Genomic DNA, 12,733 nt, shown 5'->3' on the forward strand with positions numbered 1-12,733 from the left:
CCTGGGGGGCGGAGGACATCAAGCGGCTGGCACACGGAAAGCTGGCTGTGCAAACAAGCCCACGAACGCCTCACCGGGCCCCTTTGCCAGGGCACTGATACAGGACGCAGCCTGCCGATTGGCCTGGTGAAAGACCCGGGGCTCGCTCAACCCCGGTTTGTATCCCAGGCTCCCCTCCCCTTCCCCTCGCTTTCGCGGGGGTTGGGGTCTGGCTTTGAACGTCCCAAGTCTGGGTCCCGGAACACACAAGACAGAAAAACCTCCCCCGTGAGCTCCCCGCGGGGCGCCCAGAAATCTGCCCTTTGTATTCAACTCTTCATGTACTGCGGGCCCAAAGAAAAGCAGGGGCTGAGCTGGGCTTTTAGCTGTGTCCTCATTAACCTCCCTTTGCTGCTCCGCTGAGTGAAAGGAGCGAAACCCTTGATTATTGTAGTTGTCAGCCGTGCGCAGTGGCGGAGAGGTAGAAAGGGCCACACAATGGGCTTTTCTCCTGGAGGTCCCAGCAGGAGACTCGCCTTTCAGACACGTTTACTGGCCTGGGAAGGGGGGCGCTGGTCACTTGGGGGGGGTAGATTTGGGCAGGGGAAAAGCCAGGCACCGCCGGGAGATGCCCGGGGAGGGGGCAGGAGGACGGAGAAGGGAGGCCCTGCTCTTGCCGGGGCGCTCACGTACAAAGGTCACCTGCAAAGGATTCCAACGAGGCGGCGTGACTCTTAGCCTTCAGCCAGCTCCGGGTGGGCCCCGGGTCTTTCCTCCTCCGGAGTCTTCTCGCTGCGGGCCAGAGAGTCCAAAACAGGAGCGACTGGGGCTGTTTCCTTCCTGCGTTGCCGAGTCGAATCCTGGCCCTGGAAACGTCAAAGGAACAGCAAGAAAGCGGAGTTACCAACCCCCTTCCCGCCTGGGAGCTCGCTGCGACTCCCAGCCAAACAGCCGGGGCCCGGCGCTGCCCGCGGAGCCCCGCCGGCTGGAGGGAGAGGACTCCCCGCCTTGACTCCGCAAAGCCTGAAGCGCGGTGGGGAGCGAACTCAGTCCACGCCGGCCGCCGAACGGGAGCCCAGGCTGCCTGCCCTGGGGAGGAGAGGTCACATCCCGGGCAGAGACACTGACCCGGGCTCCGGCCGGCTCCCGGCTGGTTTCATTTTCGCTTGGCTGCTGCGCCCGGCGCAAGGTCCGCGCTGCCCCGGCGGGGTATTTTAAGAGGTGTTCTGGCGCAGCGCGTGCAAGAGAAGGCCCCGTGTGCGCCCGGTGCCAGCGAGGGGCAGCGCCCGGCTCCCACCAGGGTTACCCCCATTCCGGGGGCGTAGCGGGCTCTCTCCGCCCTTGCGCTGCATTAGTGTCTCTTCTCCGGCAGCCCCGCCCTCCCCGGGCAGCCAAGCGCCCGCCCGCCCCCGGGGGCAGCCGGCTGGGCAGGCAGGGCTGAGCCGCCCCGTGCACAGGCTGCAGGAAGGCGCACGCGGGGCGCGCTCCTCTGCCTGCTCCGCAGGTGGGAGATGCGCGGGCCAGGCTCCCCCAACGCCCCGGAGAGGGAAAGAAACTTGGGGGAGCCGCGGAATCCCGCGGTACTGCCGCGGCCCAGGGCTGGGGGAACGGGGTGCTGCTGGCTCTCCCTGGGCCCCGGAGCACTGTCCAGTGCCGCTCAGCCTCCTTCCTACATCTGTACCGGCTCTCGCCTTTCTTTGCGGGTCCCCTTTAAGAGCACAGGGGGTCTCTCTTGCTCTCCTAAGAAGCCCCAAAGTTCTGCAGCTGCCCCTAGCCAGAGTTGGTAAAAGAGACGGGCAAAGGGGGGTGGTGGTTGGGGTTTTAATCAGAGACAAGGGATCAGAACAAGGCTTGGGATGATGCACAGGGGACATACCAAAATCGGGGACAGACGTCTCTTCTCCTGCATTGGGCATGCTGAATAAGTGAGGGGGGACGGGCCTCTCCACCGCAATTCACGGAGTAGCAGCTTTACTAGCAAAGGCCATACTCCTGGGGCTAAAATGTGCTGATAAAGGGATGTAAAACTGCACCTTGGTGAGAGCCCAACTTGCACTGCTCCTTCGGTTTACAAAGCACGTGTCCCTGATACCCTCTAGTGTGCAGGGTGCCAAGCCAACCTTGGTGGGCCCCTCCCCTTGAACTCCAGAAAGGGCAGTGCATCTTAGCCCAGCTCTACATTTTAGCCCCAGCTGCACTAGGGACGATGCAGCATGAGTGGGAGGCTGGTGGAAGGTGCTTTGTCCCACGCGGCTGCAGGTCGCTTTTCCTGCTACAGCCCTTCCCCACCTCCCCCCCATAACATCACCTCTAGTGCCCAGTGACCTAACCCAGAGTCAGGGACAGCTAAACTCCAGGAAAGCTGATTTCCCCCCTTCCCTCTCTTTGCAGAACTCCTTATCTTTCTCCACATCCTAATCAGGGTGGTTTGTTCCCCACTAAAGCTTAGCTCATTCCGGGGGATTTGCCTGGGAGAAGTTGGAGCGAGGCGACTGACTTCCAATTCTTGTGTTCTAGTCCTAGTCTGCGACTGACTCCGTCTGTAACCTGGACAGGGAAAGGTCCATATCATACGATGTCTCTCGGCTGTGCCAGGAAGTTTAATGTCTGAAAAAGGTGGTGAGACAGTCACTGAAAAGTACAATTACACACTCCATCACCCCACGCTGCACAGTAGTTTGAAAAGTTTAAAAAAATATTTATTGATATACTAACATGAATAAAAACATTATACAAAGTTGTCTGACACACCAACTTCTAGTGTTTTCCTGCAAAATAAATTAAAAGCAGCCTAGAGGTCTGGAGTCTACACTAGCATTAGTGTCCAAAAATACTAGAAAACATCACAAAATGCAAGGGAGCCAACTCTAGGGTCACCAAGGGAACCCCAACCACTGCCGTGAACACACTGCAAGCTCAATGGGCAGGCATTGTCTTCAGGGAGGCAGCCCTTATTTACCGTGGGCTGGGCTGCTGTCTGGTTTCCAACAAAGAACTCAAGCATTCCCCAGGTAATAACATATCCAACGCTTGTTCTCTAAAAAGCAAACTGGTGTAGTTTAAAGCAATCAGAAGTGGCATACAGGAATGATTTGGCTTTTTTAATAATAAAAAATAATAAATGCACATCAGGCAGTAATTGGCACAGTTACAAGAACAATTGTTTTCACGCACACTGCCTCGCTTGCTTTTAGTAAAACCTTTTCTTCTTAGGTCTAGAGTCCTTCACATCTATGTCAGTCTCAGAACCAAAACAAAAAGAAGACGCTCCCAAGAACTCCAGTTTTTTGGTACAAAATATATATATAAAAATATACTAAACTCCTAAGGAAGATGACTGAATTGTCCACTTTTTCCAGTCCAATGAAAAACCCCCATACTTCACCAGATTATGCCAGGATAAAATACCATTCAATATACAAATACTGCAGTACTATTCCCTTGGGAAACCCCTTAAGACTAAAAATAGTGACAAACCTTTAATTGGTTGTTTGACATGCAACTAAAACACAAACTCATAGCAGCAAATTTTTTAAAAAGGTAGACTCTGAAGACTAATTTTATTGGTAAACACAATTAGCACCAGCTTTTTAAACTTCAGTCCACAAAAGATTAAATTAAAACGCACAATTTGCCTTTGAGAGGCTAACTTCAAAGTTAAACTTTCACTCAGACACACACACACACACACACACTTTGTTAAGGGGAGTCCACACATTTAATGCCAGATTAAAGGGGGGAGGAAGAATGAGATGAAAGTAAGGTGTTTCCAGATGATCACTTTCACAGTCTTTATAACTTTGGGATTGAAACAGCTGGTTAACAGAAAGGCACAATGTTAGCATTGGCAAAGCAGGTTCCCACTGCTACAGGAGGGGGAAAAAACCCAGTTTTATAAGTGGCTGGTGCTGAAAAAAAGCCAGTTTCCATTTGTATTAAGTTTCCAGGGCAAAAGTCAAGAATCCCAAGAAAACATCACCCAGACTCTGAAAGGCAAGAATGCCTTTGAGTGGGACCAAGCCACCAAATGTGAAATACAATTTAATTAGAACTGGAATTCTGAACAGGGACATCTTACGTAGATCTTGTCTAGGCTGTAGGACTTTGCCCCGTAAGTACTTTGATAGTGGTTTGCACTGGTTGTAAACGAAGATAGGCATGCAGCACCAGTGCAAACCAGTACCCACCATGAGTCACTCCAGTCCAAGCCCTGTCCTACACTAGCGCAACCCTCTTGACGCCCCAAAGTACAAACATAGGCACTGACACTATAGGAGTAGGGATGGAGAAGCAGTTTTCTATCGTCTTAATACAGTCGTATCAACTGGCCCCTCCTCAGACCAGCATCAAATGCCATTTTTCAGTGGCCATCCCAGGAGGTGTTTACACAGATCCATCACCAGCCTTATTCTAAGGATTTCTGGGTTCATCCCTGTGGAAGCAGTTTCTTCCCTCTCCGTGTTCAGATGCCAACCTCAGAAAGGAGGGTGCAGTTCCCTTTGGACACACACCAGCTGCTACCATCACCAAAGCAGGTGTACCTGGGGGTCCACAAAAATGCTGGGTGCATCCTTCTGAGGAGGAAGGGTCTTCTCCCCTGTCCCCTCACCCATGTCCTTGCTTTTCACAGGACCCTGGACTAACCCAGCTTTGCATAAGGGCAAGACAGCTGTCAGTGACCTGTACCATGGGCAAGGCTGGGACAGCACATTCCAAAAGGCACATTGTAAGTTACTTTAGTTTGGATTTGCAAAGGCCAACTAGTAAATATTTGGTGTGTGTGGAAGACAGCCAGACACAGCCTTTAAGATATCCAGACCCCCCTTGTTCATTACTGAAGGAAAGGATCTTCCAGCATTCCCATGCCTGGGGCTTCAGAACACATGTGGTAAAGGCCACCACAGGGGTACAGGCTTCTGAATCCACAAGCTAATTTTTTCTTGAAGTTCTCAAAGTCATAGTAGTTAGTTTGGCTGCATTTGAATGATGAGGTCAACTGAATAACAGACGCTACTTTTTGGCACCAGGGAGCTCCAAAGCAAACTCTCCTTACAAACCCTCCTCGCAGACAAAACTGGTCTGACCCACATGACCCCTTGTCCCATGCACTTGAGCAGGACAAATCCACCTGGGTAATGTTCAAGGCAGGAACCATTGCATAAGATTAAAGGCTTGTCAACTCAAACTGGACCCAAGCTTAGATTTGTTAAAAACGAAACCTAAACCAATTAAGGTTTGTGAATTAAATACAAAATCCAGTGGAACCTTCCCTGGCAACCCAGACACCGCAGTACCAACAGCAATAGATTATCAAACCTCCCTGACGTTCGCTACCCACCGGACCAGCATAGCAGCCAGCCCAGGCCCAAAGGAACTAGCGTTTTAAATGCCTGACCACATCAGAGCAGAAAAACAGACTAAGAAATATACGTGCGCCTATATCCACTTAATGGAGCTTCAACCTTTGGCTCTTTCCGAGTTGACAGCATCTCGCTACTGCCATTGCAGGTGCTCCAGACTGTGGCTGAGTAAGATGCATGTCACTGGGGCAGGGATGTAGATGATGAACCCATCCACTTTGAAGCGGCACCTAAACACACCGACCCGCCAGCCCAGACAGTCCTCGGCCACCCTGCTGCCGAGATCTTTCAAGGGCTGCCTTTTGCGGGCCTGTCCTTAGAGCACGTGAAGGTCCCAGGCTGCCCCTGCCACACACCCAGGAGAGTTCCAGATCCCTACAGTCGCAAAGGCTGCATTCAAACCGAGTTCAGCAAGAGTCTCCTTGTCTGCCTGAAGGGGGCTCCAGCCAGAGCCTGCCAAAGGCTGTCCCCGGGGCACTGCTGCTTGAGAGGCAGTGAGGTGAGTGCTGTCCTCACCCCAGCCACATTGGGTCTCACCCTAGGAGGCTTTGAGCACCCTCAGTTTCCACTGAAATCCATGTGAATTGAAGGCACTTGGCAGCACCCAGCGTGAGCCTCGCATGCACTGCCTCCACAGCGCTCAAAGCCTGCTGGCAACGGGAGCTCGGCAGGAATTTGGATCCCACAAATGCGGTGTTTTAACCCTCACTCATTCCTAGTGGTAGCATCAAGACAAGGCTAATGGCAAGTCAGAGCCTCAAGCTACCCGCTCTGCCATGAGGAATGGAGAAAACTTCTCCCCTCACAAGGGTCTCCAAGTAGCAGGTGGCTTTAGGCCCTGGGCTGCACCACATACACACAGCCCTGAAGGACGCGTGTGCATGCAGCAAGTTAAATCCTGCCACAAGTATTTGCATGTACCCTGTGATTTAATGCTCCCAAATATGCCGTGTGGGGGTGTCTGGAGAAGCTCCGCCAGGACTAGTGGCTGATGGATGCGAGGTGAAGTCTTAACGATACTGGGACAAGGAGACGGCTGGATTTGGAGAGCACTAAATCGTCCAGACTGGTTCCCATCCCTGACTTCTCGTCTTTCACGCACACAGAGAAATTCACAGCAGCAGCTCACACTACTGATCAGCTGCCAGCTCATGCGGTGCACCCCCAACGTGCCACACTTGGTGTGAACGCAGGCTGTGACGCCCATTCCCACCACAGCGCGCCTGGGTTTGCCAGCAGCAGCAGCAACAGTTTGAGTCTGATGGCCCCTTGCCCCCCACCTCCCTTCTGAACAAGGGAGGATTCTGTATAAAAATGTAAACAATATTTCCATTTCATTTGCAAAACATCACAAGAGAACTAGCAGTCACTTCACACTCATCCCTGGGAGCAACCTAGCCCAGGAGGGTAGCTGGGCTTAAACGAATGTCCCCTGAAAACCTCCACATCTCCAGGCAACCCCCTGCCCCACAGCATGCGGAACCCGGCTGGCTGATTTGGATTGAGTTGGACTGTCCCAGGAGCTTGTGCTAATGCCGAGAAGGAAAAAAAACAAAACAAACAAAAAAAAACCCCTCACCTTTTCTTAAGGAAAAGGTTTAGCCTGTTATGTTGCATGACCCCATAGCCCTCTCCCCAACTGTCCAGGTACTTGCACGTTCTGGTGTTGCAGGTACCTGGTGTTCTGACATTTCAAGTTGTACAGCAAAGAAATCCAACCACAGAGAAACCTGGCTTACCAGTCACTTGCTAAGCACTTTTCAGCAGCCAGCCAGCCAACCTTAATCCCCACCGGAGAAACACAGCATTAGCCTTACTCTGGTGCCATCTGCTCTAGTGGTCAGAAAAACAGAATGGTCTTTGGTAGCTGTTAACAGGTTTCACTGTATCCTACTCCTCCCAGCCCTCAGAGAAAAATCTCTATTGGCTCCAGGAAGCCTCCACAGATACAAGGAACCATCAAGAACATTGCTGACCGGCAATGGCAGAACACTTTGTTGGGGGAAGCCGGGGTGCTGTTTAAAAGCCAATTGCTTATAGGGGCAGGGACACCTGATTTTTGCCTCCCCAAATCTCATTGCCATCTGGCATTCACTTGAAGAAAAACCCAATGAAACAATCAGGTAAAGCCAATGGGAAAGAGGCATCAGAAGGGGCTATGGGAACCCATCCCCCCACCTCGCACCTCCTGGTTCAGTAATGTCTAAGATTGAAAAACCCAACACTGGTGGGAGACTCCTTGACAGTCACTGTAATCAGGTTGGCTGTCACGTCTGTGACAAAGACGTGTTCGATCAGGCTGCGGGTGGGTTTCCAGTCCTGGCTGGTCTGGATGGAGACTGACATGTTCTGGCCCATACCAGGAAACGAGGCAGAATCCCGATCCGAATCGGAGCTGGTCTCCTCTTCGCCGGTGCTCATTTCAGACAGGGCTGCTGGCTTGCGGTTCTCTGTTGTGGGGTGCCCCTCTTGCACACATGGGGCACCGCCTTTTGTCACATCTCTTTCCCCAGCAGCTGCTCTTTGCATTGGTTTCTCATTTTTGCAGGTGTCCACGCCTGGCGGCAGCCCAGTGTTTTGTGCATTCAGCACTGTGCCCACCCCACTGCCCTTGGCAGCGGCTGCCCCCGCATTCACAGCTGCGGCGCCGGCACTTTTGGCCAGAGTTCCACAGACATGCCGAGGGAGGCTGCTGCCACCTGCTGAATTCGGCCCATTTTTGACACTCTGTAAGTTTAAAGCTTGAAGGTTCAGCTCCTGATTGGAAGTCAGCTGGTTTCCTGGGGCAGGCGAATTCACAGGTGCCTTGCTGCCGTTGGGCAGGGTCTGAGCCCCAGCGGTGAAGCCTGATTTCTGATCCCCCCCAGCACCACTGCCGAGTGCCTTGGCTGCTTTGGAGCCGTGCACATTCAACCCCGGCTCCCCAGCTCCTTTCTGGTTTCTCATTTTTAAGTCCAGTCCTAGGCTACTCTTGGTGGATGCCTGTGACTTGAGTGCCAGCCTCCCTGGGGCTGGGGCCTCTGCAGAGCTCTGGTTCTGGGACATCCTGTTCATGTAGTGCACGATCGAACTCTGCCAGCTGATCCCGTGGTTTGGGCTCCCAGAGGAGCCCTTCAGTATATTGGGCAGGTTCTCAGCAGATAAGCCCCCTGAACCAAGCCCACTCAGTGCACTTTGGGGTTCTTTCACATTAGATTTAAGCACAGCAATACCTGAGCCCTGAGCATTGTGTTGGGGCTGCAATTTCCCCATCAGCTTAGAACCTCCCCCCGTCTCCTTTCGGGTTGTTTTCAGCACCTTTGCCAGGTTCATGGTCCTTCTGGCTGCCTTCTGCTCCGGAGGCAGAGGTTTCCGCCCACGCTTCTTCCTGACAGGGTCTTTTATTTCCGGCTTCGCAACCAGAATCTGAGCTTTCTTCTGTGGCACTGGGTGAGTCTCTCTGCTCCGGGGACCTCTCTTTGCCTCCAGGTCACTCTCATCCTCTTCATCAGAGGAGGAGGAAGATGAAGAGGTGGAGGATGAGGAGCTACTTGACTTGATTTTTGGAGGCACCTCTGGTTCCTTTAAAATAAAAATAAAGAGGGAGCAGGAAGAACATCTGCCTGAATTAAGATAGCCACAGTCAGTTCTGCCAGCTAAGTTCTTCAGCGAGATACGAATTTGTTCCCACCGATCACTGCATCACATGCACCAGTCCCTGACTGTGCGCAGGCCTCTACTGTGCAAAGGGCTAAAGAGCCCCCACTGCACACAGGCCAAATCTAATATATTGCCCTCAAATTCCATGTGACTCACTTTTCCCTCCCCGTCATTGCTGATTAGCAATTACCAAAGGGTCTGGATAAAGAGACGCTTCCCCTATCCCTGCCTCTTACATGCAACCTCAAGACACATTCCTGGGTGCATTCTGCTCTCGGAACAGTGTCTCCTGGCAGCTCTGTGCCCCCCCATTCTCCAACGGAAACCCAAGACGTATGATCCATTTCAGCAACACTCCACATTATGACACAAGAGGTTGTAAGGGGCCTTTCACGCAAAGAATGTCCCAAGAACTGCCATCACCCCACATATCGCCACTGTTACTCACCACATGTTTCCTGGGCCTGCCTCTGGGTCGTTTGCCCCTCTTCCGATTCTGCACCTCTTTCTCATGTTCCCTGCAAACACACCAATTGAGGACAATGCTGCACCCATGAGCCAGCCTTGTTCCTCTCTGATCAGCAGAGACCTCGTTTGAAATGCTGCACAACTCAGTTCTAATCCAAGCAGCAACGGATACTTATGAGTGTTATACTTGTGACAAACATACGGCAGTCTTTCCTGGAGAGCTCCAAGCCTATAGATTTCACACTGACCCAAGCTGTTTGTTATGGGTTTGGGAAAGCACCCAGGTCATTTTTTAAGTGCAGTGGGGGAAGGAATTCTCTCTGGGAGTCACAGAGTAGCTCTCTCAGTCGTGGAATATGTAGAATATTTACCCCATAGCAACAGATGCTGGTTACTGGACTAGAAAGTCTGTTATTGTAGATTGTGTTTGAAGTTCTTATAGCAGCCAAGCTGGCAGCATGGCAGAAGTTGCCAAGCTCTGCACTGCCACACAGGAAACTAATAATATGAAGGAAAGAGACCTCCTAGAAACAGGCTCTCAGCAAGGTGTGGTGGCAAAGAGGCATCGCGGTCGTCTACCAGATGATTCCCTGTGACACTAAGAGGCTACAAAAGGGCCCTCTGACTGTGAGGCAAGATGCCATATAGGAATGGGAATTATGGGATGGAGAGGAGGTTATAAGAATACTGTCTCCAGAGCGAAGTGATGGCTGACTGAACACCAGAGTACCTTACTCACTTTTTTAACTGCTGCACCCTAGTCAACAGGTCATTGTGCCACCCACAATAATACCTAGGTTTTTTTAAAAAACGAAGTGGATTTAGAAACCAGCTATAATTAAGGCCAATCATTAAGTTTAGTGTTTTATATTAGTGCAAAGTCAAAACATTTGCCAGCACTGCGACTACCGTAGCCAGAGGGCTATATCTGCACCCCAGTGCACAAAGAGTTCTAGTCACTTTAGCTAATCATGCAATCAAATTGCAGAGCTGAGCTCCATATACGAGTACTGAACATTATAGAGAGCACCGTTTCTCTAGCCCCGCCACGCCACCCAATCACTGCCAGGGGATAAGTATCTCATTCCTCCAACAAGTATGTTTTCAGTGGATTTTCAAAATAAGTTTGTTTCTGTAATTCTAGAAACTGCCTCCACCTGTGCATGCAGACATACACGAAAATACAACCAATGGCCCCGACCTTTAGATTAGAGGTCAAGTACATTCAGCTCTCAGTGCTCATTTCTAAGTTAAATGTCCGTGTCGCATGCTAGTGCGGTCACATTGCACAATCTATGTAAAATACATTCTGATCTCGGGCCCCAAATTAATCACATTTATAACACTTGGTAGCCGTCTATGAACCTGAACTGTCAGTTTAGAGTATCATCATCTTTCAGCCTGATGAGCTCTTCAGTATGCTGTTTGCAGGACAGCCAAAGACCAAATGATCGATTAGACATTGTTCATCCAACAACAACAACCAGAAGTATTTACAGTTTGCTCACTTCTTTTGGAAGGCAAGGAGCAGCCTTGGATCAAGAATATTCTCTTCAGGTTCCCAGCTGTTGTGTCTGGAAAAGAAGAGCAAACACATAATAGAGAACAGGAACATGAAAGCATTTTTTTAAAGTTTGGACTAATATATGGAATATCATCTGTTCAAAAGCAGCTCCCATGAGAGCCGTAGGATCGATTTGACTCTGAGAACAGTGCCCATGTCCCAACCAAAGCCACATCTTTGAATAACCCTAAAGTAATAATCCGCAGGGAAAGTCGGAGTTCTGTTACAAACGCTGCAGACAATGTTACGGCCCCAGCAGAAATGGCAACACTACATAGGATGCAAACCTCATTCTCATCAGAGTGCACCGCAGAAGATGCTCTGGAGAACAAACGAACAGAAGTGACTCTGGAAAGGGAGTCCTGAATTTTTTTTTGGGGGGGGGGGGGGAAATAGCCTCCCCTCCCTCGCCCAAGGGTCAGAAAACAGAGACGGTCTAGAAAAAGTGAAGTGCCCTGATTGACAGGGGGCAAACCCTGGATGAGCCGAGGGATTAAGGATAACAATGTGTGTGCTGGGGGGAGGGGGCTGGAGAGGAGAAGCGGAGCAAACCCACGGGGAGGGAAAGGGGTTTCCAGGAGCAGCTGGCGGGAGGAGTAAACAGACAAGGTCCCCTCCGGGCTGCCAGATCCCCTCCCTTTCCGGGAGAGGCGCAGCTCCACCGGCATCCAGGGGAAGCTCAGGTTTCACCCGGCAGGCGAAGCGTGGACACCCAGGCAGCTCCCCCGGCCAGTCCCCACCGGAGCGGGGCCCGCTCGGAGCCGCCTGCCCCAGCCGGGGGGCGGCCCGGGAGCCGGGGGGGCGGCATCAAGTGTGCGCCGAGGGGGGACGGACGGAGGGACGGACACACACACGGACACACACACACGGACACACACTTATTTGTAAACAAAAGGACGCGGCGCCGCCGAACAAAAGCGGCGGGGAAGGGGCCGGGGCCGGGGCCGGGGTCGGGGTCGGGGCCGGAGCCGGGTGCGCCGCGCCGCGCACTCACTTGGAGGACCAGCCTCGCCACTTCACCAGATACTCCAGCTTGCCCTGCGGGGAGGAGACAGAGGGAGGCGGTTAGCGCCGGGCCTGCGGGGGGATGCCCCGGCCGGGAGCGGGGCGGGCCGGGGGACGGGCCGGGGATGCCCGGGGCCGGCGCCCACCTTGCGGAGCCGCTTGCTCAGGATGCACTCGGCGGCGAAGACCTGCTCGCCCACGCTGCTCAGCTCCTCCATGGCGCCGGCCGGCTCCGCTCCGCTCCGCTCCGCTCCCCGCCGCCCCGAGCGAGCCAGCCACCTCCAACGGGACCCGCCGGACGGAGCCCTGAGGCGCGCCCCCGACAGCCGCGGGCCCCCGCATCCCGCGCTCCCGCGGCGGGGCACACAATGCAGCGCGCGCGCCCGGCTCCTCCCCCACCCCTAGCTCAGAGGCTCCCCAAATTCCCAGGGAGCCAATGGGGAGGGGAGAGAGGGGAGGGCGGAGACTGGCAGCTGGGGAAGGGGATGGGGTCAGGCTGCTGCAGAAAGGAGAGTTATTGTCTCCGCGCGACCCCTCCCCTTCCTGCCCAGCCGAGGGGATTTGCTCCCCCAGCCCCGGGGATGGAACTGGGGGGAGGGGCCTTTGGCCCTGGCAATAATCCCAGGCATCATAATTTAACAGCCCTTGGGTTTCCCCGGCGCCCAAAGGGCCCCAACGACCTTCATGCAGCACATGCAGAATCCTGCATTCATGCAGC

The 12,733-nt window shown here is 53.1% G+C and overlaps 1 protein-coding gene across 2 annotated transcripts; it reads right to left on the bottom strand.

Annotated features, from left to right (window-relative positions):
- Nucleotides 1–2,661: 2,661 nt before the first annotated feature.
- Nucleotides 2,662–12,280, bottom strand: CBX2 (chromobox 2). 2 transcript variants are annotated; one of them, XM_034790361.1, is made up of 6 exons: nt 12,162–12,280; nt 12,005–12,048; nt 10,955–11,020; nt 10,186–10,239; nt 9,427–9,496; nt 2,662–8,900 (listed from the first exon to the last, which is right to left on the bottom strand). In XM_034790361.1, the coding sequence occupies exons 1-6, from the start codon at nt 12,231–12,233 to the stop codon at nt 7,533–7,535; spliced, it is 1,674 nt and encodes a 557-aa protein (XP_034646252.1). In that variant the 5' UTR covers nt 12,234–12,280; the 3' UTR covers nt 2,662–7,532. The 2 variants fall into 2 exon arrangements, with proteins under 2 accessions (XP_034646252.1, XP_034646251.1); XM_034790360.1 differs by lacking the exon at nt 10,186–10,239 and having other exon boundaries at nt 12,162–12,271.
- Nucleotides 12,281–12,733: the final 453 nt, after the last annotated feature.

This window comes from Trachemys scripta, chromosome 14 (genome assembly GCF_013100865.1).
Source record: "Trachemys scripta elegans isolate TJP31775 chromosome 14, CAS_Tse_1.0, whole genome shotgun sequence".
Classification (NCBI taxonomy): domain Eukaryota; kingdom Metazoa; phylum Chordata; order Testudines; family Emydidae; genus Trachemys; species Trachemys scripta.

Excerpts from the sequence above, each read along its gene's own strand:
- CBX2 (XM_034790361.1), bottom strand. The coding sequence starts at position 12,233 with ATGGAGGAGCTGAGCAGCGTGGGCGAGCAGGTCTTCGCCGCCGAGTGC. Across the intron at positions 11,021-12,004 it reads TGGCGAGGCTGGTCCTCCAA|ACACAACAGCTGGGAACCTG; the intron begins GTGAGTGCGCGG and ends CTTCTTTTCCAG. Across the intron at positions 8,901-9,426 it reads GCAGGCCCAGGAAACATGTG|GAACCAGAGGTGCCTCCAAA; the intron begins GTGAGTAACAGT and ends TTTATTTTAAAG.